Source organism: Nipponia nippon, unplaced genomic scaffold, assembly GCF_047370975.1.
Source record: "Nipponia nippon isolate SJK-2023a ecotype South Korea unplaced genomic scaffold, ASM4737097v1 scaffold_2, whole genome shotgun sequence".
Taxonomy (NCBI): Eukaryota; Metazoa; Chordata; class Aves; order Pelecaniformes; family Threskiornithidae; genus Nipponia; species Nipponia nippon.
In genome coordinates this window covers 127,845,269-127,872,876 of record NW_028262336.1, presented here as the reverse complement: position 1 = coordinate 127,872,876, position 27,608 = coordinate 127,845,269, and the positions used below count along the sequence as shown (strand labels likewise).

At 40.0% G+C, this 27,608-nt stretch overlaps 1 protein-coding gene across 3 annotated transcripts in view; it reads left to right on the top strand.

The window, feature by feature from the left end:
* ACER3 (alkaline ceramidase 3) overlaps positions 1-27,608 on the top strand; it is a 64,183-nt gene that overhangs the window by 23,601 nt on the left and 12,974 nt on the right. For all 3 annotated transcript variants that reach the window (XM_009476482.2, XM_087758525.1, XM_087758526.1), the window contains exons 3-7: positions 6,736-6,788; positions 11,011-11,063; positions 13,234-13,315; positions 14,457-14,492; positions 24,273-24,331. In XM_009476482.2, the coding sequence (XP_009474757.1) occupies positions 6,736-6,788; positions 11,011-11,063; positions 13,234-13,315; positions 14,457-14,492; positions 24,273-24,331 (283 nt within the window). The remainder of the gene's footprint in view (positions 1-6,735; positions 6,789-11,010; positions 11,064-13,233; positions 13,316-14,456; positions 14,493-24,272; positions 24,332-27,608) is intronic.

Sequence of the window (27,608 nt, the reverse complement as noted above, 5' to 3'; positions counted from 1 at the left end):
TCTCACGTACTGTTTAATGTTTAAAATGTTTTTTTGTTTGTTGTTTTTTTTTTTTTTTTAAAAAGTCTGTCTTTTGATCACCAAAAATACCTTCAGTTTTATACTGTTCTTGGTGTTCACGAAGGAGAGCTCAGCCTGCGCATCTGACAGCAGAGCTGGAGGGCAGTCCTCAGGTCCAGCTGGGCCCTGCTCATCTGTGACTGGGATGCCTTTGACTCCTGTCTGAAGTGATAAATGCTTGCATAGCTTGATTTTTATCTCCTATGTTGGAACCTGACATTAAAGGTCACTTCCAAAGCTGTTTCTCTTCTCTTTTGTCTCTGCTTCAGTATTCGTAGTGCTGGACTGTTTTACAGCAGTCAAAAGGTGTAAAGGAATATAGAAGGCTTTGTGTTTTCTCAGTGAAAAACAGCAACAGGATGGTTTGGAATCACAAACCTCTTAACATTTGTTCTACTACAGAATAAAAGCAGCAAATGAGAGGATAAACAGAATTTTAAATATTGTTGAAATGTGCCAGGAACATTGGCATTCTTTCTGTGCATGTGACTGAATGGGATGCATAGTGAAGCGGAGATAGACGAAGCATACAGAAATTTCTTTTTGTAAGAAAGTACCAGAGAGAATTCTTGCCCTTACAGTAATTCTATTTATTAACAGATTTCACTTTACTTATTTAATTTGTAACAAACAAGTATAGACTTAATCTGTAAAGGGATAGGGAATTTAATGCAAACTTCTGATTTCATTTCAGGCACCATGAATCATTACAGACCATATAGCAGAGCTTCTCGCTAGCTAGAAGTGTCTAAGGGTTGTTTTGTTAAAGTAGAAATTCTTTAACAATTCCGCTATGGAGATGGGGGTGGAAGGGGGGCACTTTAGTTAGGTTTTAACAACTTTGAATCATTACTGAGATTTTACAAGATGTTAAAAGACAGCTGTCAAAGCGGACATTAAAATTAAATCTGTTAGCATTTGAGAACATAAGAAGTGTTGTTTCGAGACATTATTTTGATCCAAATCAGCTGTTTCTTTTGGATGCTTCCAGACATTTAGCTGATTGTCAGTTCCTTTGTGTTCTACCATGGCGTGTTCAGTGCTTCACTTTATACCCCACAATTTCTTTTGTTGGCATTTATTTCCTCTTTGAACCAAATGCATTTTGAATTAGGGAAGCACTGTTCATTTCACATACATGCTAAAATCCAAAGTTGGCAGGACAAAAAGGGGGATTTCTAAATAACAGTTCAAACACATTTCATGTTCATACTGGTGCTGAGACTGAGTTGCACTTTTCAGCAAGTTCTTTGAGATACAGCACACTGTTCTCAGCCCTTAATTCTGCTGCCTTTCAGCTCAAAGGGCATGTTGTCAATGAACTCACCAGGAACTGGATACGATTTTTAAGCTTTAGAGAACTATTTAATCAACCTATAAATTATGAAGAATAATCTTAAGCAATTACTTTAGCACGTTGCATCTCATGAAGTAGGAGGAACAAATCACCAGCCTGTCACTGCCTCGAAGAATAAGCAGTTGTGTTGGGATGGTTCCTTATGATGCTGTGGTATTGTATCAGGTTCTACCATGTGTGATTTCCTCGTGTGTCCTGGGAAGCTATGATTCCCAAATGGTTCATATTCTAGAAGGGTCTCAATTTTAAAAAAATGTTATATGTATATTTAAAAAAAAAAAAGATAGTGTAACTTTTTTTTGGACCTAAGAATTAAGAAAAAGCAGTCGATGGAGTTACATACTTTATTAGATGCTTTACTTGAAATTTGGAAGGATTGTTCTGTTTTGTATTTCTTTGGCCTGTTTAATAGGGCTCAGTCATTCAAGCTGTGCCAAAGTGGAGAAAAAAAAGGACACACAGAGTTTTCTACGTTATACATAGCCATAGGAACTCGTAAAGAACTCACTAAACTTCATTTCCAGTGAAACTCTGTATCTGTGAAAATAGTTGTTAGAAGTCAAAGTTAATTCCCTTATTCTTACCTAACAGCTGTAGAGAAGGTGCTTGGGCCATGTCGCTGTTAGTAAATCAAACGTGCTTGGGAACATTCCTGAGTGCTGAAGCCAAGTAGCGTGGAACAGCCCGTGTCTGTTCGTCTCAGCCTCCAAACCAAGGTGACCGCATACGAACTCCCTGCTGGGCATGGGCCCTGGACTCTTCTGGCTGCTGGGCTGTGCCTGGGAGCTGCTCGGGGAAAGCGCTCATTGGAGCAGGCCAAGTTCACGCCGCAGACTGTCCTAAGAATTCACTAGCGCAGACGGTTGCGTTACAGTGTCTGGGAGCAGTCCCAGCCATGCTCGAGTTTCCTTGTAGAGCTGTACCCTTGGACCAACCAAGGTCTCTCCTGTCTCTTACGCTGTGGAAGGAAACCATTACAAAACAAAATAATTCAGTACAAATTGTTCATTTAATTCTACTTTTTCATCTTGTTTCATTCTTTGACTGTTTGTGATGCAGTATGTTGTTGTTTATCTTTAGTTCAGTTCTATCGTTGTAAGAAACCCCAGGTGGAATTCAGCTCTGGATTCAACACCTAAACATGTGTGTCTGCCTGTGCAGAGGGGTCTGTCTCCCATTGCAGGCAGTAAAGCCTAGGGAATCATTTGACCCATCCTAAAATATCCCTTTATATTTGGCCAGCTGAATTACTCTTTATAATGCCATTCTCTTTAGTGGAAGCTTTGACACCTAGTTCCTGTGTAGACACCTAAATAAAGGTGTTTGCATCTGGAGCATCATTCCTTCAGAATGTTTTCATACAGTGCCTATACAGTTTAAATTCAAACCATGTCTATGAAATCCTAATAAACTGCTTTTTCTGTAAAGGTTTTAGGCTTATGATAAGAATTTTGAATGCTGATGGATAGTCTTGCATCGAAATGAATTATCACTGATTCTGTGATACTCCCGATTCCTCCTAAAAGTATTGAAAAATTCGTGGGGGATATTTGTGTCCCTCTAGGGTTCAAGTCCCGAGAGTTTATATGATTCATATATGGAGCTGGGTCTTGTGTATAATGTCAGATTATTTCTAGCATGGATATTGCCTTGAAGTCTTTGACTTCAGTATGAAGTAAAGTCTGCAGATGCATTGCTTTTACATCATCACTAACACAACTATTTTATCAACTGGCAGTAGCCACACATAGTGTTTGCTGCAGGACAAAAAAGACCACGTTAGTCTACATATAGCAGTGAACCTGACTTTGCATTTCCAGTCTTCTTAAGTGCTGTTCTGATCTCATAATATTGTGACTTAATGTGTATTCTGTGCTTAATACATAAATTATGTATATCCCCTGTAACTCGAGAGGTTTGTTGATGTAAAAATGCTGAGTGACGTGTAGTATCTCTGAAAAGTGAGTTACAGTAGTTAAAAAGGAAATGGTATTGCTTCAGATGGTGTTAAAACTTCCCAGCCGATGTGCAGCTTTTAGTGAGTTAAGCTTCTTTGCCAGAGGAAACACCTAGAATGAAAACTGTAACCCCTGTGTACGAGAAAAGGAGCAAATCTATTCCTCAGTTTGTCAATGGCTGTATGGGAAAGTTGCTTCTATTGAAAATTGGTGTAATTGCGGTGATCGTGTTCACTCATATTTTGAAAAGTGCAATGCTGGTAGAATGTCTCATTGCAGCGATGGGTTTTTTTTGAAGCAAATATTCCTTAGAAATGTCTTGATCCTGAAGTTATGTGATGAGAAGTGTATCTAAAGATAGCTGCATTCCTGAAGAACTGCAGGTAGAAGCTACATGTGAAGACATTTGAGCTTAAGTATTAAACGACTATTTACTGGAGACAAAGACATGTCAAGCCCCTTGTAAGTTTACGGGGTAGACTTCAAGTGTGACAAGAAGGTAGTGTGCTGTGGGCATAGCAGAGGAATTAAAGATTTCCTTGCGATCCTTGGCAAGGAAATCCTTGCCAAGATCCTTGGCAAGAGGTGTTCCCTCTCTTTATTTTGCAAGTTTTCAGCACCGAACACTAACCCTGCATTAAGCCACGAGACAGCAGCTCTGACTAGCTCAGCTCTTGGCCCAGTGGGTGCGGTAGTAGGTATTAGTTCCCTTCTGCTGAAGTTTAACGGGTATATAGTGATGTTGGTGAAGCAGAGTATGACAGATGCTTCAGCTGCTACTGTTCAGTTCTTCATCTCTTACTGCAGTTTCCTTCTTCCTCCTTTTTGGTTCATGAAGCTTTTTGCACAATTCTGTGTTAAGATCTAACGTATGCCAAAGGTAGCAATGAGAAACTTGGTTCTTAGCTCAGTCGATGTCTAGATGTAAAACATTTTTAAGCTATCCCTCTGCAATATAAAACATACCTTTTTAATGTAGGCCTCTGCAATAAGCAGGTATAAATGGGATACATAAAGAATCATAGTTCTATTCTTCAGTCTTCATTTAAACCGTCTCTTCAAAAAGATGCTGTTGTGCATAGTTACGACAGTAGTGTTTGAGGAAATGTTGTCTGTGCAGTCTTGAGAGGGAGAGTGTCATCTGATGACTAATCTAGTCATATTATTTCTAGTCGTGTAACATCCTGGGTTATCTGCTGAGTGCACTTAAATACCAAGCAGACTTGACCGTGTTCATGAGCTCTGTCAAGATTGCAGCAAGCAGTATTACAGCCATTTCCAGCAGAGGTTTCTATTTTAGGAAGGACAGTGTGATGAGTCCCTGTAAACTTTTCCTGTTTTGGATAACTATTTTCTTGCTACGCAATATAGCTAAAGCATCGTTCTGCAATGCATAGTGAAAGTTCATAATCAAAGAAACTCCAAGTGCGATCATTGCACAGAAGCAAGAGGGTTTTTTATTATTTTTAGAAATTAATTGTAGTTGTGGGATTAATGACCTGAAACACTAATATCTGCAGCATTCTTGATTTTTGCTAAGACTGGAAAGGGAAAATAATTCAGAAATGACTGCTTCTAATCATATAGGAGGAAGGGGAGGAGTTCAGTAGCTGATTGTTGAGATTTATTAACCCCAGTAACATTAATAAAAAACCCCACCAAAACCAACCAAACCAAACAAAAAAACCCCATAACAACATATTTTGTTAATTTAAAATCAGTTGAAATTTCTTATGCAATGATTTTGCCCATATTTGAAAATTACACTTGTTACAAATTATAAGAGTTTGTATCATGAAGATACTGAAATCGCTGTGACAGCCAGGGTAACGGATGGTACTGTTTTAATGATGATCTTAATGGGTTTTTTTCTTCAGAATGAACAGTAGTTGTAATATATTCTGTATACACAGAAAAATGGCTATGAGAATTTCTCATTAAAATCTCAATGAAGGTGAAAAACAGTTGGTGCTTATTGTTTGGGAAGATTTTTTAGAAGCAAAACAATTTAATCAGAACTTACAGAAGTGCATATGGTTGTTTATGTTCTGGTAGACAGCCATGCTTAATTTTCCCAGAGAATTAAAGACATTAAAGTATTTGCCAATACGTTTTTACATGTAGCTGCATTACAGTTTTATGTTTTAGTAATGTTACATGCTTAGGTATTTCATTTCATTGAGTGTGTGTAATAGTCACAATTCTAGTCTAATAGCATCTAAACAAACATCTCCAGACATGTCTATCAACTGTCTCGGGAATCCTTTACAAAACGTGCAGTTTGTTAGATAGAGGTCTGTTTGTGCGTCAGTGGAATCGAGCTGTTGCGTATAGCAAAGGTTATGCTCTTGCAGCAAAGCACAGCAGCCCTACCCAGTGATCAAGGCTTGAGTGCAAATTACTTGGATTTCTCTGAAACTAGAGTCTGAGGTAAAACATAATTTCCTGGAAGGAAAGACAAGACATCACATTAATGTCCTTGTTCTTGCAAAATAAAAATGAACTGGTGCTTAATGAGAGTGTTTAACTGATAACATTTCAAAGTAATGAATGAGACATTAAATATTCTACCAGCTTTGCTCTAAATGGTGAAATCTAACTTCCAAGAAACGTTGTCCTTGTCTAACTGAAAAAGCTGTGTATAGGCAAAGTATATATCTCATAAATTAATTTCAGAAGTAAATTCAGAGTTTAAAAAGAAAGTATTTCAAATAAATAAAAATCATGGCACAGAAGGATGAGCTTCCAAGAAGAATGCTCAGAAATGGTGATCCCGCTTCACAAAACGAATCCATACTGCGTGGGTTTTGTTTGTTTGTTTACCCTGAATTTCTAGTTCTGAGTTCTAGCAGCAATTCATTTCTGCTTCTAGAGCTGACAAAAAGCTCCTTACAAAATTTACCTTTTAAAACTGGACAATGAGCAGAAATATCACAGGCTTTCAGGAGTACTAGCAGTTGAATGATGCTTTGCCTTATGGAAGGATTGAGACAGATAAATCTTAATGTACTTAAAATAAAAAAAAAAAAAGAAAAGAGAACTAGAATGGTAATGTTCTATTCGTTCCAGGCTCCCTCCACTCCTATCCTCATTGAGATTTCACCAGTTCATAGGAGACAGTATTGAGAGGAGGGAAAGAGGATACCTCCCCCATCACCCCTCCAAAACCAAAAAAATTCAAGGACGTCACTGATGACTAAAGTGTAAAGTAGAAGGCGGTGGAAAACTGGAGTTTTGTCCCTGAAATGGGATGCTGATGTTCTCATTTTTTCCCCAGTAAAGTTCATGCATTTAAGTTAATGTACCTGAAAGTTTTACATGTAGACTTTTATGCTAACCGTAGTTTTGATTTGTTTTCAGCTGTGGGATTGGGATCTTGGTGCTTCCACATGACCCTGAAGTATGAAATGCAGGTGAGTATTGAGAAGTAGCTGTGAATCATTTTATGTGTGTATCTCGCTATATAGTCATATTGCCATTTCTTGACTAGATGAAACTCGGATAACATGAGTTAATCTACCTTAAGTATCATTGTACGTGACTCCTGCTCTCAAGGAAAGAGTAGCGAGGGTCTTGTTTCATTAGATATTTCCCACCGATAAATATACAGGAATATATACTTGCATGTAAAATACGAACTATAATCAATTGCTTACGTTGGTAGAAGACACTTTATCCTTTGGGAAATCATCTTTTTACTCAAGTTGTTATTTTATAATTCATACAGCTTTGGCTTAACAGCAAGCACTATAGACTAGAGTTATTTTTATTTATTGTATCCTTTTTTTCATCTTAGTGTTTTCTGTTATGTTTTCTATTTATCTAGGTGTACCTGTAGCATTAATACTGAAGTCAGTATCTTCTGAGTAGCAATACTTGAGTCTTCCTCTCTCTCTTTTATTCTCAAGTAGGTGGTGTTCTGTAATAAATCACTGGGCATAAGGATTTGGTCCTGGTATTGCCCGTTTTCTAAAGGGACGCAAGGAGTCTTGTCCTGTTGTCCTGTTTCAGGTCTGAGAAGATTAAGGAAATTCATCTTTGAATTAAAGTCAGGGTGAAGTGGGATTCAGTTCAAAATTAAGAAACCTACGTTTAAAAGTGTGTGCTGGAAGTCTGTGCTCCCACCGTCGTCAATGGAAATACATTTACATCAGTGGAGTTTAGAGAGCCAGTCAGCTGGGCTGAATCATTCTCCGGACTCCGTTGGCAGCCTTAACTTGAATAATATTCATTTGTCTGAATAGAGGTGTTTAGTGTCATTTTTAGACCCTGCAAGAGTTCTGTCTGGCCTCCAGCTGCCATCCCACAAAGGCGCAGGTCTCTCAGACACCCCGGTCACATCTGCGGGTCTTGGGTGGGTGTGTTAGAGATGACGGAGCATCTCAGGTGGCATTAGGCGCCTACGTCATGGCAATGGAATTGAGTCCTGCATTTCTACTGATCACAATAGGACCTGAGACACTGCACATGTGGACACCAAAAGTGAGGTGTCATAAACTTGAACTGAATTACAATCTGTAGTGATGTTTGCCTCCATAATGCTCTGCTTTATAACTCTGGCACGTGCTGGAGGCTGGCAGCCTCCATGAAGCATACTGTTGCCACCACGTAAGAATATTTGCTGCTTTTCTTGGTGCGAAAAAGGTGGTTTCTAGATCCGTTTCACCACTCCCTCCCATATATAGGTGTGATTTACCTATATTCTCTTCAGTGGTGAAACGGCCTTGAATTTCCACCATTTCATCTCTCTTCCCTCAGCTGCTTGTTCCTAACGCTGCCAGTGTTTCAAATCCTCTTTTCGACACTGATGCAGAGGTGAGCAAGGCCACCCTGAAACCCAGATCGTTAAAGTCATCCAGACTTAAAACATTATGTGGGTTTTTTTTCTTGGTTTGGTGGGGTTTTTTTTTGTGTGTGTGTAGAGGCTATTTTAATCCAAGTCACTTTGATGCTACTTACCACGTAGTTCTGGTACAGAACAACTAAGGGGGCTGTGAACTGTGGTAAGTAAAGGGTGGGCAAGAGCAGATGAGAGGGGAGCAGGAATGTCTTGCATCATCTTTGCAACCAATGTAAAAGGCTTCGTGCGAGGCAGAGAAAGTACATTTATTATTTTGGCAGCCAAGTGAAATCCGCCAGTGGCCCATAGTTACTCTGATTGCTAGCTCACGAATCACCACAGAGGAAACATTTCAACCCGTAAATAATCTTTTCTTGTTCACTTTATCTCTTGTTATGATTAAAAGTCAGCATTGATAGCTGTTTGAAGAGGGTTTTTTTTTGTTTGTTTTTTTTTTTACTTTCGTTTCACATCTTAATTCTGTAAATGGTCAATTCAGATTACTTAATTAAGAGAAATGAGAAAGCTTCTGTTCTTGAAAGCAATTACTTAAAATACTTCTGAAGCAATCACGTCTCTCTTTCTCTTATTTTTTGGGAATGTGCTTGATTGTGCATTCCTCAAGAATCCAAAATGCTTATTTAACCAGCAAAATCAGCTCACGGAGTTCCCTTCTATCCATGTTTCTTCATTGGCATGTTCAGTCATGCTGTTGACAGTATTTCTGGAAGCATTAAGCCCTTTGGATACAGAAGCCATTGTCTTCTGCAAGCAAATTCTAACTCGGATCTTTTGAGAGGCTCTTTGATGTTACCGTTATGTCCCTGAGATGCTGCCAGCATATGAACTTAGTGTAATCAGCTGTCCAAATCTGAAAATTTTTGCTTTATTGTATTTCTTACTCTTTTTTTCCCCCCCTTTTTCATTTATGAGGCCTTAAATGACTCATGCTCTTAGAGCTGCGTGAATTAATCCTGCAGCTAATTCCTGTCAGACCTGGTAAAGCATATCACTGAACTTATAAATGATAACTATTAGTATAAAGCCGAATTCAGCTATTGCTTCTATTTTTTCCTCTCTAAGGCATCACAGCAAAGATAAACTAATGTGATGGCAAGGTGCCACCTAATCCTCCTGTTAGCTGCAGCTGCCATCTCTGTTCCCGATACTTTCTTTGTGCTCCCTGTTGCGGCCTCTGACCCTATAATGCACGGATTCAGGAATTTAAACCTTTTTCTGCAAGGTTAGTCGTGTGCTGGGTCGGCTGTTGGAGCGGGTTCGCCGTGGGTCAGACGAGCATGACCGCCTCACTCGGGAGAAGCAGTGGGAGGGTGGGTGAAGAAGCAAGACCTGCCTTTTCAGTGGCAGCGAGTCCGCGGATCTGTTCAGCAGGACTGTGAAACATTTCCTTAAGTTACTATGGCTAAAACCACGAAAAGCTGGTAGTTCACACTCAGAATAATACATCTCTCTCCTTCTGTAAAGAACTAGATCACTTTTTTTCCCCAATATGAAATTTCAAAACTAAAAGAAAGTTTTTGCCTGTGCAGTTAGAAAAATTCTCCCAGACCAAGCAGAATCAGGCTGGCTTTATAAAAGGGTTTGTGTAAGTTGCTATTGCTCTTAATGTGTCTCATTGTTCAGAAAAACACGGTTGTGAACTTGTTAAGTACCTTGTACCAGTAGTAGGAAGGTAATTTCTGTACAGGCACGGTCATCAACAACTGTCAGAGTGATGATGGAAAAAGATCAAAATCTTGTTTGCATCCAGTTCTTGTTTTCCTTAGGAATGAGTCAAACCTGGTGTAACAATTCTAAGATGCCTAACTATTAACGTTTGCTTACCATGTTAGAAATCAGAGGCAGGGGATCTTCACTGATCCATTTGTATGCTTTTGCATTTTCACGATTTTCAGTCCTTCATAAGAGGAGGTAAGTTTAACTATATATTTATGAGCCAAAATTTGTTAATGTTCTTTGATGAGAAAAGTTTTAGAAGAAAATGATGCTATGATTTTCCTCCCCCCCATGATAAATAAATGGCAATTTTGAGTGTACCTGTTCTTGAGAAATCACCCCTCTTGTGATTACTATTTTAATTCCATCTCCATTAAGGTGGCAAGTTCCTGGAGAAATAACTGTTTTAGTTGTAAGATGCCAGTCTTCTCCCAGAGTATAAAAATTACTTTAAGACAATAAAACATTATATGGCATTCATAATTTGGGGAAAAAAACCCAAGAACCCCACAACAAATAAACAAACAAAACCACCCCTGTCTCTGGATGAAAACAATGTAAGAGATTTCCACAATTAGGAAGTGAACATGGAAGCGCATTGCAAGGTGCTTCCTAATGGGCTGAAGTTCTGGTTTATGTTATGGAAAAAACGTATTTCAGTTTCTCTGTGAGGTTTGTACAGAAGTAAGAAAATGCTACTGGCTGTATTGAGCAGGCTAAAAATGGGGTGGTCTTATTCAATCTGACTTTACGAAACTAATTCTTATAAATGTTTCGAGAGGTTATGAACAGTGAAAATGGCATGATTCTTTGAAGGCATGGGCTTTTTATGAAACATAATATTCAAAAGATCGAGAGTAATAAGCTTATTAATGCAGCAAGCTTTCGGTAGTTGAGTAGGATTTGACACAGCTGCATACTGAAGTACAGTCGAGAAAATAGATAACCAAATGACTTAAAACCCCCTGTTTTCTTGAGACTTATTTCTCCTTAATTAACTTACACAAGCGTGTGAGTTAAAAATAGTTTTCATGTTTTGATGTCTCTGCTTTTTGTAGCTGTTGGATGAACTGCCAATGATATACAGTTGTTGTGTGTTTGTCTACTGCCTGTAAGTATTTGTTAAATGTTTTTTTTTTCCTGAATATTTAAGAAATATTAACTTTGGAAATGTAGAATCTGTGAAGCCCAATCTAGTGTATAGCGAGGCTGACACTGAAGCTTTTACTGATCTTAGTGGGCTCAGTTTTGCTAGTAGTACAGCATTATGACTTGGCCATTAGAGCACCAGGCTGGCTTTAGTCATACTTTTTGCTAATTCAGAGATGTTTTACCGATGTTTGTTTAGCAGAAAAAAAAAAAAACAACCCTCTTGTTGAAGACTTTGTATAGTATACAACCAGAGCTCAGTGTCACTTGGTATGTAAACAGCAGACATAATAAAATCAACTTCAGTAACTACAAAATTATCAACATTGTAATTTCTTTGAGCTGTATTTCTATGATGTAGTCTGACTCCAAATGCAAATTTCAAATTTCTGGTTAAACCTGCTTTCCACTCATCTGGAAAATTAAAGAAAAAAGATTTTATGAAGAGTTGAGTGCGTATTTTGTGGAGAGTGTCTTGGAACATGCATGGCAGCTTAATGCCATGCCAGGATGTTTTCTCCCAATTAATTGCAGGAGCAATGTAGCATTTGGCGACGGTAAAGATACCGTAAGTTGGCTTTTTCTTGCCTGTTGCTGCAAGGCCTGGATTTAACATGATTTGTTCTGTCACTTGGAAAATCCAAATGATAAATCAACTTGTTGCAGAAAAAAAAGACAAAAAAGTTGTCTTTTTGCTTTTGAACACGTCAAATAGTCAGCCGTTGAAAATTGGAATATCTTCGGTGAAGGTTACTGGTAGCTGGCATTGGAGATGAGATGCTACAGGACCAAACCGACATCTGTGGAAATTACCATCAGTTTGTGAATCATACATTAGTATGATTTGTGGAAACTCAGGACCAGAATTATAATGCCTCTGTTAGTGGAAATATTTTCATTATAGCTCCCTATCTCTTTGAAATTGCCTTTGCATTTATTTTGTCTGATTTGAATGTGATTGGGGAAAAGGATGAGAAGTGGCTATAAAAATCTGTTTGAAAAAATAATCGTGCTTATTTTGTGCAATGGTTACTCTATTATCTTCAAAAGCACTGAAGTCTGTTACTGCATTTATAGCTCTAATAAGATTCTGTGTATGTATGATTGGTAGTAATTAAAATGTTCTGAAGAATGAGCTAATGCTTAGTTTAGGAGGCCTTTAATAATCTTTTTGGTTTTCTTGAAGGTGAGTGGCGGGGTGGTTCTGCACAGGACATTCCCTTATACATCATTCAGTCCTACTGACTCTCAAGCTGTGTAACGCCTTGGGCAAGCCATTTTGCAATCTAGCACATTGTGCTGTCAGATATTCCTACGTGTTTTTTCTTTGTTTCCTTTTATTCATCCATGATGGTGTCTGTTTCCAAAAGTTTATAAACAAATAAAGTAGGCAGATGTAACTTGGAGTTCTATAGACAACTTCCTTTAGCCCTAATGATTTTGTGCTTCTCAAAGTTCATTTTTTGTTGGTTTTTTTTGACCTTTTTTCTGATGTAGATGTGGTCTGGGATGCGTGCGTATGTAATTTCATCACAGCTGTGACTGAAGTGTTGCGTAGAGATTGCGAAGCTAATTTTAATTAGTTGTTTTACATACTGGGAGCTATTAGCTGTTTTTACCTTCCACTTCTACTCGTACCCAATCTAGCAAATTTACTGCACTGTGGCTGTAGCAAAGCCATAAACAATCTGCATTTTAACAGATCTCTAGAGTTCACTGTTTTGTAAGGCAGGCCCTTTCCCACGCTGCCTTTAGCTCACAGATGTAATGTTTTTTGGCAGCTGTATTGCACTTTAAACTCATTTCTAATTTGCCATCCATTATCACCCCTTAAGCACCTTCTGAAAACGCTTCTGCTTCCCAAACTTTTTCCACTGGCTGGGTTAATTTTGTATATGCATGAGCTATTGTGGTTTTTTGCACTAGATTTTTTTAAAAAACATTTATTGATAAAAGTGTGAATTTTTGTATTAAAATGACACATCTTTATTGGAGGAGCTACAATTCCTTGAAGGGCCTAAGACTCATTTGGATCAATTTTCTCACAAATTTTGTGATAACATACCTTGAAAAATGTGTTCTTTATACGGTAAGTGATGAATGTTATCACTGTCCTTTATGTTCTGTTCCAGGTATGAATGTTTCAAGTACAAGAACACAGTCAATTATCCACTCCTTTTCTTATTAATAACATACAGCTTCGTAGTCAGCATAGTAAGTAACTTTTTCTAATACGGCATTTTGACCTGTAGGTTGACGGTTTTCCTGCCTGTGAAGGAGCGTTACACAGGCACTACTGAATCTCTCTCACTTCCAGTCAACAAGGACAAATTATTCTTTTGTTGGGAAAATTATGTGCTGGCCAGAGATACCTGAAACCTTTCTATCTAAACCACTGTATAGCATAAATGAAGAAGAAAAGCAGTTATACTGTTGCTAGAATAGGAATGTGAGAAAAACAGTTGCTGTTGACTTGTTATGAGACCTTGGACAAGCTGCATTCTTTATCTTCCCTCACTTTAATTCATCTACAGAAATGAGAATAATCGTGCTCAACAGACTGCAAAAAGTGAACTGTGATACACAGTCCGGGATATTGACTGGTGTTTTAAAAACAACAGCCAGAATAAGAAAGGAACTTAGCTGTTAAAAAAAAGGAAGAATTTTAACTGTGTCGTGGCTAACTTGATTCCCTTTCTCAGTGCCATGTGCCCCCTTTAAAAGAGTTTTTTGCTGGTGTCAACCACAGATGGAATCTCCTACATTATTTTTATCGATAACCATTTCTTAAAAAAAAAAAAAAAAGTGTTATAGGTCATCTTCTGCCTTCGGAACACTTGCCTGTTCTCTTCTTTGCCTCCTAAGATTTTTTACACTTGTGACACATTATGCCTAAAGTCTAGGGCCCTTCTCTCTTCAAAAGCAGAAATTAAACAAACTGCATTAATAACGGGAAGAACTACTAACTTTTTGTAAAATGAGTTGAAACGTTAAAGCATTGTCAAAAACATTAATAATAGCAAATCGAAGTAGAGTACATTTTCTTCTTGCAATGCACATCAAGAATGTTACTGGTAATTTCTGCATCTTAATTGTTTTTGTATGTGTTGCAACTCTATTAAATGAGGAGATTTTAGATGTTAATGTCTCTATTTGTGCTTCTTAATTTAAAATAATTCCACAGTTAAAACCTCAGGTTTTGCCAGGGGAAACTTCAAATGTTTAATCAACTTTAATGGTGCCTGGATAGGCACTCATGTCTTGATTCTAACAGAAAAGTCTTAGCAATATTTAGATGAATAATGTTATGATTGTTCTCTGTTGCAAATTACTTCTCTTTTTTTAATCTTTCCAGATTTACTTAAATTTGAAAGAGCCTGTATTCCATCAGGTAAATCTTGCTCTGTTGGAGAAGCTAATCTTGTTTTTAAACTATGCTGTTTTATTGAAATGTTTTATGGGGTTTTATAGCTGCCAGGAAGATGGAAGGCAAGCACAATTTGCCTTTTGCTTTTTCTTGAAGGAGTATTGCTGCCTGTCATGTTGCCATCCTATAACTTGGTGACCCGAAAAACTAGAATAGTTTAATGTGTGTTGTGTTTTAGCATTTGACCTACTATTTTACAGGTTTTTTTCTATCAGCGGCAAGTGTAAGGAGGTGACCCTCGCTACGGGCTAAGGTGTGTGTGAGAGGGAGGGCTTAAGGAGTCCTTGTCCGCTTCTTTCCATTAGCGGCTGCTGTGCAACTATGACCTGACATCGTAGCATGGCTTGGGCGACTTAGCACCATGTTCTTCTCTCCACTTTAACATATTAGTTCTGAGGTTTTTTAACTACTCCATTTTACTTTGTGTAAATTCAAGCTGAATTTAAACAGAGAATGTCTTCTAGGGTTATGTAGCAAACTGGTTGTTATGGTCTTACAGGCTTAATGGCACATTTGGTACAGCTTCCTTTTGTGGCAGCTGAAGAGTATTAATATGCATCCACTGCCTGTGGGGACAGGACTTGTATCACTTGTCTCTTCACAGAAGGTTAGAAATCATGCTCATTTATGTATGCCACAAGTAGTTTTCCCTCATTTATGATTTTTTGATTAGGGATAACAGCTGAAAAATTGCCAAGCAAAAGCACCGAGCTCTTTGCAGGACAGAGCTTTACAGCCTTAATTTCTGAAACTGGTAGTGCCATTGCTTGTCAAAAGGAGGATGAGGAGAAGGCTGAGGTACTTAATGCCTTCTTTGCCTCAGTCTTTAATAGTCAGATGGGTCATCCTCGGGGTTTTCAGGCCCCTGAGCTGGGAGATGGAGATAAGATGCAGAGTGAAGCCCCAGTTGTCGAAGAGGTGGCAGTCACCAACCTGCTCCTCCACCTGAATGCCCACAAGTCCATGGGGCCAGATGGGATCCACCTGAGGATACTGAGGGAGCTGGCAGAGGAGCTTGCCAAGCCACTCTCCATCATTTATCAGCAGTCCTGGTCAACTGGGGAGGTCCCAGATGACTGGAAGTTAGCAAATGTAACACCCTTCTACAAGAAGGGTCGGAAGGAGGATCCGGGGAACTACAAGCCTGTCAGCCTGACCTCGGTGCCAGAAAAGGTCATGGAGCAGATCATCCATTACGTGGCACGTGCAGGACAACCAGGGGATCGGGCCCAGCCAGCATGGGTTTATGAAAGGGAGATCCTGTTTCACTAACCTGGCCTCCTTCTATGACAAGGTGACCCGCTTAGTGGATGAGGGGAAGGCTGTGGATGTTGTCTACTTGGACTTTAGTAAGGCCTTTGACACAGTCTCCCACAGCATTCTTCTGGAGAAGTGGGCTGCTGATGGCTTGGATAAGAGCACTCTGCTCTGGGTTAAAAACTGGCTGGACGGCCGAGCCCAGAGAGTGGTGGTGAATGGAGTCAAATCCAGTTGGCGGCTGGGCACGAGTGGTGTTCCCCAGGGCTCAGTGTTGGGGCCGGTCCTGTTCAATATCTTCATTGATGATCTGGATGAGGGGATCGAGTGCACCTTCAGTCAGTTTGCAGATGGCACCAAGTGGGGTGGAAGTGTCGATCTGCTGGAGGGCAGGAAGGCCCTACAGAGGGACCTGGCCAGGCTGGGTCGTTGGGCCCAGGCCAACTGTATGAGGTTCAACAAGGCTGAGTGCCGGGTCCTGCACTTGGGGCACAACAACCCCAGGCACCGCTGCAGGCGTGGGGAGGAGCGGCTGGAGAGCTGTCTGGTGGGAAAGGGCCTGGGGATGTTGGTCAACAGCCACCTGAACGTGAGCCAGCAGTGTGCCCAGGTGGCCAAGAGGGCCAATGGCACCCTGGCTTGTATCAGGAATGGTGTGGCCAGCAGGAGAAGGGCAGGGATGGTCCCCCTGCGCTGGGCACTGGTGAGGCCGCCCCTCGAATGCTGTGCTCAGCGCTGGGCCCCTCACCCCAAGGCGGCCATGGAGGGGCTGGAGCGTGGCCAGAGCAGGGCAGCGAGGCTGGGGCAGGGGCTGGAGCCCAAGGCTGGGGAGGAGCGGCTGGGGGAGCTGGGGGGGCTCAGCCTGGAGAAGAGGAGGCTGAGGGGAGCCCTCATCGCTCTCTGCAACTGCCTGAAAGGAGGCTGGAGCCGGGGGGGGTCGGTCTCTTCTCCCCAGGAACAAGCGATGGGACGAGAGGGAACGGCCTCAAGCTGCACCAGGGCAGGTTTGGGTTGGGTATTGGGAAAAACTTCTTCCCCAAAGGGCTGTCAGGCCCTGGCCCAGGCTGCCCAGGGAAGTGGTTGAGTCCCCATCCCTGGAGGGATTTAAAAGCTGTGTAGACGTGGTGTTCGAGGACATGGTTTAGTGGTGGGCTTGGCAGTGCTGGGTTAACGTTTGGACTCGATGATCTTAAGGGTCTTTTCCAACCTTAACGATTGTATGATTCTATGAAAATGTGCCTGCTGCATCAGCAGCTGTAAAAATGATACGTGATTCCTGTTGGTGGATTAGTGAAGCACTGATGAATAAAATAAATTCCCAGCTGCTCCAAATAATCTCTCCTAGAAACGTGAATTTGCTCTACCTGTAGATAAAAAGAGAAACTTTCAGTGTTTTTTTGATAACATTAATTAAATCCTTTCTTTTTTCCACCTACTTATATTTCTGGCAGGAAGATACTGGCTGGGGTGAAAGCAGCAATTCTGATTCTTTTACTGAGCTGGCTATAACTGGTTTTGAATGAAGTGACTTAAAGTAATTTTGTTAACAACAGTGGCAGAATTTACTACTGATATTGGACTTTTATTTCTTTAATCAATTACCTACTCAACCTACATTCATTGCAATAAATACCTCACAGCTTCACTATATTCCAGTTCGATGCATTGGCATAGGAATTGTCCCAGGCCACAGATACTAAGATGACAGATATTAGGACTTGTCGGGAAGAGGGAAATAGGGGAACTTTAAACTGTTGCCCCAGACCTTTAATTTTCTGCATCTGGTTTCTCTTAGGTTCAGAATATGAATTCCCTGTTATAATTTATACATGAGGAATCAATGTAGAAAAGATTTAGGCCCATAAAAGTGCTGGACTTTTTACAACAACTCTTTCCAAATTGATTTTTATGGAGAACATACAGTTATGGCCAAATTCCAAACGTTCAAGTAGTGAACTCGTTTTTTCACAATGTTTGCCAAATATATTGTAAATCCAGAGGAGACATTTCTCTGACTGCACAGCTAAGCAAGGTTATTTTCTTAATACTTGTTCTTTACGTTAGAGTGCACCAAAAAAAAAAAAAAATCTCCATATAATTTCAGTAAGTGTTTTCCAATTGAATGGGTTGCATAGACTTGAAGTAAAGTTAAATATGCTCATGCAATCATAGTTTAAATCACAGTCCGAGTCCCTAACTGTATTGGAAAGCAGCGTCAGGACATGAAGCAGCATTTGATTCCTCTAGGTATTTGTCTGTGATCATCATCATTTGTCAGCCTTGCAAAAAGGGGAATAACTATATGGACAGTTTTATATTGTTCATTGTTTCAGTGTGGTTTTTTCCCTGAAAGGAGAGCAATAAGAATGGAAAAGGATCCTATTATATTTAGTTGCCAAGATCCAAACCTCATTTTTCAGTGAATTACTTTCTACTTTCCTTCCCAAGTTAGGCTCATAAATTGCTTACTGCCAGCAGGGCATGAAGGGGATTTCAGTTTGTTATTCATGGCACAGTGGTAACAGAGACCAGCTTCTTTTTCTCCATCCATATATTGGAGATCTTTAAGGGATCTTTACGGAGTGCTTTAACCATAGGAGGGATGAGATGCACGTTTTGGTCAGTTGGAGGCTACACATCATTAGAAGGAAAAAAACATTTCCCTGCCTGACGACTGATGTGGTATTTTTTGCAGCTTCATCAATTAAATGAAAGATGGCAGTGGCCTTTACAAGCATGTATTGTCTTGTTTATGTCAAAATCTCTCAGGCTAGAGCACTATTATTACCTAATTTCCATGGTGCTAAACAAGCCTACATCCCAGTTTCCTCGTTGTTTTTAAGCCAGCATCATTGTCAAAGAAAACAGCTATGCCTCTCTCCTCTTTCCCACCTGGCACACAAATTTACTCTCTGATGTGAATTTGATTGGGGAACTGAACAGGTTAAAACTCTCCTCAGAATTAGTTTTAAGTCAGATTAGTTGCTCATCCCTGTTTACCGCATGTATATTTGTGCTTATACAAGGAAGGGGGTGGGGGAAGATTGGCTGCTGGTGTGGAGTGATCCATAGACAGACAAATATAAGGTGGCACTGGAAATAGAAGAAATTACAATGGCAGTTAAATTTTTAGACTCAGGCCTCACAAGTAGCCTTCTTTCTAATATGATACAGCCTAGAAAGCTGTCACCTACAAAACATTGTTTTCCATCCTGATTTGTTTACTTGCTACGTACCATATGCTGGCTATACACTTGTAGTGATCGAAAACCTCGTTCAGCTAGTGGGCCAAGTCATGTGAATAATGAAATAGATCTAAAAACCTGTTTCATTTGCATAGTCATCTGCTGCAAGAGTTTGAAGCAAATTTTAAGCAAACAAATAATTATAAGGTCAATAGAAAATTAGATTAAATGTTCAGGCCTAACCTGAACCTTTTGCAGCTGTTTCTTCTGCATTAGGAAATACGAGTTAAAAAAAAGTCTTTTGTATAGACATTCCAGAAATGTTGTTATGGTGTCCCATGAGAAACTAAGCAAGCTGGAGAAGTAGATCGTATGTGAACTGCAAATAGGGTAAGGGAGTGACTAAAATGACTAAAGGAGATGGTGAAAGTTAGTCTCAGTCTGGACTTTCTCAGGATCAGTAGTGGGACTGTTTTTATTTAATGACCTGTAGCAGGAAAAACAGAGTCGTGTACTGCTGATATTTGTGATGATACAAAGTTCAGAGGCATCCCTGAGTACGGAGGAGGAGACGAAGAGAGAAATGGGAGACCTCGAGGACTAGGATGGCAAATGATTCAAAATGGAAGAGCATGCACTGATGGGCAAATACCAACTGTTCTTGTTCTAAACTGCGGACAGATCACCAAAGGAGGGAGGGAGTGCCTGGGTGTGTTCGCTAATCACAACATAATAATATGACCAGTGAATTTTCTGCAACAGTGATAGAAGAAAATATAAGTATTGGATTTACCAATTGAAGTGACTTTGGGTAAAAAGGAGAGAGTGAGTGTGGGAGAAAAAGGTATTTGATTTGCCTCCATGGAAAAATTAAGTAAATTGTTCTCCATGGGTGTTTTAAATATACAAATGCAAAGAAAGAAGTGAAATCACTATGAAATGTGTATGTAGAAGTACATATGAGAGCCTGAAACTGCATGAAAAAGATGTCATGTCAGGGTACAACCTGTTCAGACTTACAGGACTCCCCATTTGGGGAATCGGTGTGGACCCACTTGAGGTCCTACAGCTCTCCAGAGTGCCTCCTGCTGCTAAGGCAACAGTTAGTTGTAGGCTTGTGCCTTAATATATCATGCCTTTTAGTGAAACATGTTGTCTTAATTTCTACATGTTCAGGTTGCCAAGCAGTCTGTCAAAAATGACCTTTTCGGGGCTTGTCTTCACCACAGAGCTTTTTCTACTTGGGCATTATCCTGCTGAAGACTAATTTGAGTGACATTTCACTCTGTTACACAGCTCATTTGGGGATGTCTTCCAGAAAGCGAGCACAGCTTTCATTCTGGCTAGTACTTCTACCTGCACAATAGCTTAGGGAATGTGGAAGGACGTTCGGACTCTCCAAAGGATCAGCTCTACAAGACATTGAAGAAGCAGCTCCATTTACTGCTGCAGACAGTGTCCCAGAGGCTGTGGAGAGCTGCTCTGAGCCATGCAGCAGCAGTGGCTTGTCTGTCGCTTTGCCATCACGTACGTGCATCTAAACAGGACCAAACCAAGTGAACCTGAATGAGCTCATTCAGGAGCTGTCAAGGCAGCATGTAGTATTAAACAGCCATAACTATGCTGAGTTACTCGGTGTTTCAGTGTCGTCGTGGGCATTGTCCTTCCTTTTTCTCTCTGCTCAAATTTCTTTTCCAGAAATCGAAGAACATGTAGAAGTCCCGTTTTCTTTGTTGTAAATTGCAAATACAGTTCCCAACTTCAAGTACTTAGCCTAACTATCTTTTGATAGCTGGTTGGTATATTAATAGACAAGCAGTGGTTGCCAAGAAGCCAAAAATCTCTCAGTGCGGTTCCCAATGTCTACACTAATATTTAAGGCTGATAAATTGACTTTATTAACCAAGGGTGGGCAGAAGGCCAGGAGCAGAGGACACAGAGAAGTGGAAATAACAGGCTGCTGCTGCTTTCTGTACTGGAAGGGTAGATGAAGAACCAGTTTTGTATGCTCCCCCCAGTGTGGAGTACCAACCTTGCCTCCAGCTTGCATAAGAAGTGAATCTATATGATTTGCTTAACTGCCTCCACATCAAAAATGCTGCCAAACACTGAGCCCTGCAATGCTCACTTCCCATTTGTGAATTAGAAGGATGTTCTTCCTATTTGGCCTTCTTATCAGGTAATCCCCTGTATATTAATAAGACTTTGGGGTTTTCCCTATTGCAAAGATACGGGCTTCAAAGCTGAAATACATGCAGTTTTATTTACGTCTTAAATAGCAAAGAGGGAACTGTCTAGTGGTAACAAAAGATTATGAGATTCTGCTGTTTCCTTTTGTTTCGGTTGTAGTCCAAGGGTGTTCTTTGGCTTACAATTGAAAGGCACTGTGAGACAAAATAGCACAAAACTTGCTTGGGTTTTCTTCTGTCACTGAAGCGATGTGTTAGTTAAAGAGGAGCAAAAGGAATTGAACAATTTGAGTCAGCTTGAAAAAGGCAGACTTTTTTTTTTTTATTTTACACTTTATCCTTCTTTGGGTGGCTGGATAACACCTAACAAATTTTTGGCATGATGAAAATAGTAAATCCATGGGTGGTAAAGGAGTAAAAGTAAGCACCGCTCCCAGAAGTATAAACGCAGTTGTGTAGCTCGGTTTATAGGCCTCTAGTAAGAAACAGCTGTAGCGAGACGTGCAGCTACAGTCTCTGCATATCGCAGCAACACCTCCTCGATGCTTGCCTTCGGTGTGAGGAGGAGGACTGGAGCATGCAGAGCAGAACAGTTTGTTGTTCCAGTCTTTCACAGGCTTTTAAACACGAATGTGTTTTACTGCTAACAACCTGTTTGTGTGGGGGAACGGAAAAGGCAAGAAATTGAAGTGTCAACTGTGGGCATATTTTTCTTCAGTCACTGCAAGGTTCTTTTTATTTTTTTCCTTCCTCCCTCCATTACGACTGTCCTCTTCTGCAAGCCATTAAGCAACTCACTAGGAGATACCAAGCCAGAGGCTCTACAAAGAAAGCTTTTCTTGGCTTTTGCTCTTTCCTGCTTTCAGCAGCTGCTGCAAAAAATTGCATTTTTAGCCTGTGTTTTACCTGGGCTTTGGGCTGCCTATAAGCCGGCTTTCTCTAGGCATAGTCTGACACTATTTAACTCCTTGTACAAAGAACCCAAGAGCAAATCGGATAAAAGCATGAAGGTGGTCACAGCCCGAATGAGTATGATAGAAATTTCTCTTCGTGGGTAGGTTTTTCCTGTGTCCCTGCTGCAGAAGAGCATTTTAGCAATGGAAATTGTAGGAAGGAGGAGATCGGCAAGGAAAGGCCATCAAACTGTGATTTGGGTTCCAGAGGAGCCTTTCTATGAGTTTCTTCCTCTGTGTCATCCCTCTCTTAGAATAAATTACTGAATTTGATTAGGAAAATGAAACAGGCTGTTTTAAATGAGACTGATGAAGTAAAATGGCATTTAGCTTTTAAATTAGGCTGTATTTGTTACATGGTGGGGTCTTTCTAGGCAAAATGTCAGTGATGAAGAATTACACCAGCATGCAGCACCTAGCACACCTGAGCAGTCCCCTTTCTACCTTTAGCTCGGGACTGATTAGCACTTGATACTCAGGCTGTGTCTAGTGGGTTTTGTTGGTTTGCTTTTTTTTTTCCCCAATTTATGTGCTGTACCCCAGCAAGGCGACTGGAATTAGCTAACAGTTTTGTATAAAGTACAAGCCAGAACCAATTAGCCTTTCAAATAGTTTTGCTTTGTTTAGCTCTACAGAGCAGAACACACAGTAGTAGCAGTTTAGTTACTGAAGTTATTTGATCTCACTCTGAATGCAAATAAAGAGCTGTTGTGCTGAATGACTTTGCATAGTCAATATTGGAGCTTACTTTTACCTGTTGTCAAACATAAGGGCTCCGTTGTCTGTCTTGTTCTGTATATACGTGCTGATAATATGGTGTGCGCTACTAACCTCATCCTTAAAGCTAAAAGGAGTTTGAAAATTTGCCTTTATGGACTTTTGAAAGGTAGGCTTCACTGTGCACTATTACAGCAATCTATTTTATGTCAGATGAGTAGACAGGTGCATATGCTTGCAGGACAGTAATAGCTGAATGCCCCAGTTACAGCAGAGGGAGAGGTAGTCCGTGCCTTGAAGACAACGTAGTCTAAGAGAAGGAAAGGTATGAGGAGGTCAGTAGAACATGGTAAGGACGTTTGTAAACGCACCTCTGTGAGGTTTAGTGGCTTTTAAAAATAGGCAGCAAAGGTTGATCATTTTTCTGTGTCATGTCAACACGGCAGCATTAGATAGGAGTTAACGAAAAGCAAAATGTGAGTCGGTGAACAGTGAACAAGGAAGCGAAAAATAGCGAGGGGCTTGTGGGCCACTGGAGAAAGGCAAAGAGCAAAGCACAACTGCTTGAAACAAACTGCCTTTTGGCAGGAGGAAGACAGTGTTCAGAATAAAAAGCATGGAGAGTAATTTAATGTCACTGGGGTCCGAAAATCCTCCCTTCTGCAGTGGCTTCTGTGTCACTTTTCAGGCATGACTGACCACCTTTCTTCTCTTCTTTAGCCTATACGTCTTGGAGATGGTGTTATGTGGATCCGAAGCTTGTGAATATAGAAAGGGAGAGTGACTTAAAGATCACGAGGCAGAAAATCAATGATTGCTTTGACTTTTTATATAAGTCAGGCGATTACATTCAAATTCATCAAGCCTACAGTGAGCCAGATTTTGCTCACAGATCTTTTCAGAGATAATACAATTAGATTGAATCCCAACAATCTGTAATAGTTGGTTTTAAATGCTTCCTGGAAAGTTCCTTCCATACTGGTGCTCAGTGTGGGCATAGTGCGTAGTCTATTTAGGTGTTTGCTTTCAGGAAAAAATATTAATCAAATATCAGTGAAGGTAGTATAGCTTTCAGAAACAGTTTTAGCTGATGCTTACGCAATCCTGGGCTAAAATGCACAGATGCAGAAGAGATGATAGGAGTTATTTACCATTTTGATTTCAGGGTGCTTACTGAGTGCCATCTAGCGTTTGCCTTCTAATTCAAAAAAGTGAAACAGTGGTTCTACACAACTGACTTTTCCTGTAATTGCATAAAGGGCATGGTTTATAATCATACTTTTATTTGAAACTTTTACGGAAGACTTTCTGGAGAGGAAGTTAGAGGGGATACTGACTAAGAAATAAAAATCAACAGAGGCTTCAAAAATTTTTTACTCCTGTAGTGTTTTATTAAGTCTCTTGAATCCAACTGCTGAATTTTGTATCTCTTTTTATTTCCAGATCATGTATGGAACGCTAGTTTCCATTATAGTTCTACGATCTGTTTATATAGTATTATGGTAAGTAACTGTTTAGTTCAGCATTATAAGATATAACTTAGCATTTGCATCTTTTTTTGGTGGGCTTAACATGAGAAATTGGCAGTGGCAAAATTTCTTTAACTAGGTACATAATGCTAGCTCGCGTGCTCTGCTTGGTCGAAAGGGAATGGCTCATCTCGCATTTTTTTCGAAGCTACTGGGATAACATTGAACAAAACTGAGATCTCTACGCTTATGATCAGTGTTCGCTGCCGAGTGTTCTGCTAGTGGCTTCAGCTGTTAGCCTGGGACTTCAAGGGGAATGGAGTTTCTGTCTTCATATTGCTGGGTAACGTGAAATCTATTGCCGGTGTCCAAAATCTAATGATGATACTTGGACAGAGGTGAGAGTAAGACTGCAGAGCTGAACCATCGGTTAATATTTTCCTTTCCTCTTCCCTACTCAAGTGTCTAAAATTCAAATGTAAAAGGTAATAACACAGAAGGTTAAATGATAGTTTTCCTTACAGTTTTGACTGGGTACGCTATGGAACTTGAAATAAAAACTATTTATAAGAAACAAAATGGTAGTAGAAATGTTAGGAGACATTGAGAAGCATTAGAATCGTCAGAGCACAGACTTGGTGGGTAAAAGTGAAGAAAAAGGAATTGAATCAGGATTGGAGTAAACGCATACCTTTAACTCAAAGGGGCTTGGCTGGTTGCCCCTTCCCATCTCTCCCGTGGGAATAGTTGGTGTTCTCATGGGTCTGGGGATTACCCCTGAAAATCGCTGATTTCTCTCTACTGTCTTCATTCCACGCGTGCTTTTTGTTAAACTTCGTTTCGAGTTACACACGTATCTGTTGAGGAACACAAGGAAGAATTTAACAAAAAGCGTGAATTTAAAGCAGATTCATTGAATCACCTTCCAGTTGCAACTTCAGTTAATTTGGTTCGCCTTTCCCCAAGAAATCCCCGCAGACCAAGCGTAAACGTTCACAGACTTTTATTAATCAAGAAGAACTTAAAACTGATAGTGCTTTGCTTGCAGCTTTAGAAACAATCATCAGTGTAAAGGCGCTTTTCAAACCCATCAACATGGAAATTTTAATCCTAACCTAGAGATCTTAAGTGATATTACCTTAATTCACTTCCAAGGGAAGCTAAGTTGAATCAAGTTCAGGTCTTTCTAATTTTGTTCTTATACAAGGATTTAGCACCATTCCAGTCACTTAGATTAAATTTCTTTCTGTCTCTAGACAAACCCTGGGGCCTGCTATCTTTCCAGTTCTGCAAATTGCACGCACTTGGGCACTCTCATTATTTCTGAAGCATTTCGTTGTCGTCTGTCACTATCAGTAATGCAGCCGTCCTCTCTCCCAGGGTATCATTCATTTTTTTTCCTCCTGCAAAGCCTGTCTCTGAAGTTTCACCTACGTTTTCACTTCTCTTTTAGGGGTTTGGAGTGTATTTTCTTAATTAGCTAGATCACTTCATTGCAACATGGCCCCACAAAGACTTGCTTCCCCTTTTGGTTATATTATGCAAACTGGTTAGAAAGTTGGGATGGGGAGAGAAGTAGGTTTAAAGTACTTCTAAATTTTAACTAAACTACTACTAATTTTAAATTAGTTCTGCTAGAGAAGCTGTGCCAACCCGAAGGTACCCTTTCTTTTCTCTAAAAGTCATCCCCAAGTACACTTTTGAATTTACTCCCTCTGCATTGCTAAAACATATTCCTGTCTTTCCATTGATAGCGGTAGCACTTCTCCAAGCCTGTTTCAACTTACATATCAACCCTGATTTCTGCTTGTTTTGTTTCTTACTTCCTTAATGTATATTAGCTTCCTATCACTCATATTTCTTAGTGCAGGGCTTGAAGCCGCTCTGAGCTTTTGAGTAACAATCTCAAAGAAGAGCACGTTATTCCTGCCAGGCAGCTGCCTCCTCCTGTCCTCAGCATTTGTTGCTGTTCCTGCCTGTTTCCCCCACACTTTTCATCTCGTTCTTGGGGCTGCTTCCTTCCCAAGATTATAACTTGGCAAGTGTTGTTCTCTGTTCACAAAGAGTGTTCCCCATTAATGAGTGATGCCAGCCTCCCTCTCATTCCTTCACAAAACAACACCATTTATTCTCTGAACAATTCTAGCTATAATTACCTAATTACCAGCATGTATAACATACCATTTAGTGCTCTTTCATGTCCTGGGCTTGCTTATGTCTCTGGAGCACTGAGTTGGGAATATTACAGTGTAGTCTCTGCCATGTACCGCATGGTGCTCCATGCTTTTATTAGACTAAACAAATAATAATTTTGCTAGTTTATATTGGCAGTACACTTGTGAATATATACAACTTGTATCTGGTTAGTTTGCCCTGTGGAAGAAGCTCTACCTGTCGCGTTTTGCACATTTGGTTGCCAATGCTCACAGCTCTGAAATGTGCACAGTGTATAACGCAGTGGAGAAAAAACAGCTCAGGAATGTGTTTTAACCTAAAATCTAAACTGCATTCACAATGCATAAAAATAACTTGAACGGTATTTCATGGCAGCCTTTTAGGGTTGGAATTGGGTTTGCTTTTGGACTTGTCTTATTAGTGGGAAAGGAGCAAATGCTACAGACTTCCACGTAGGAAGTTTACAATTCCATGGTCCGACCTGAACGCAGATAGTGAGGGTAAATTTATTAATGATGTGCTTTATTGCATCTGATTCTTCAGTGTGGTTCCTATATCCTAAAGAGGATTTTTTTTCCTCCCAAAATGAAATTGACAATTTTCCATCCCCAATAGCACTCAACGAGAAAATACAACATGAAATGACTGCTTTCTAAAACCCTTCATTTGGTTAGTTGTTGGTCATGGTGGTCTATATTCACAAAAGACTACAGTCATTTTGAAAGACATTATTTAAACAAGTCCCCTTGTATAGGGATATCGTGTATTGGAAAAGAGCCTCTTCTTTTGGGAGAGTCCTAACTTGTAACATGGCTATTTTTTAACTGAAAAATTATGCATGGGACTGAAGAATTAGTACCTTTTAGCCAACTTCAGTTTTCCCACTTAATTTTTTTTTGTCAGGAGAGCACAGTATTTAGCGGAACAATTAGAAATATCGAAGTAAAACATTTAAAAGACCAGTCTCGGAGAGTGTGAATTCAGGAGAGAGGGGAGGAGGTAAAATACAATACTTAAATAGATGAGATTTGAAGTCGATGTTCTTGCTTTTGGGAAAAAAAATAATAAAGCAGTTTATTTGCAAGTAATAATCTTTATGTATGTTGCATAAAGAATCTTGAACTAAACTTTGCAT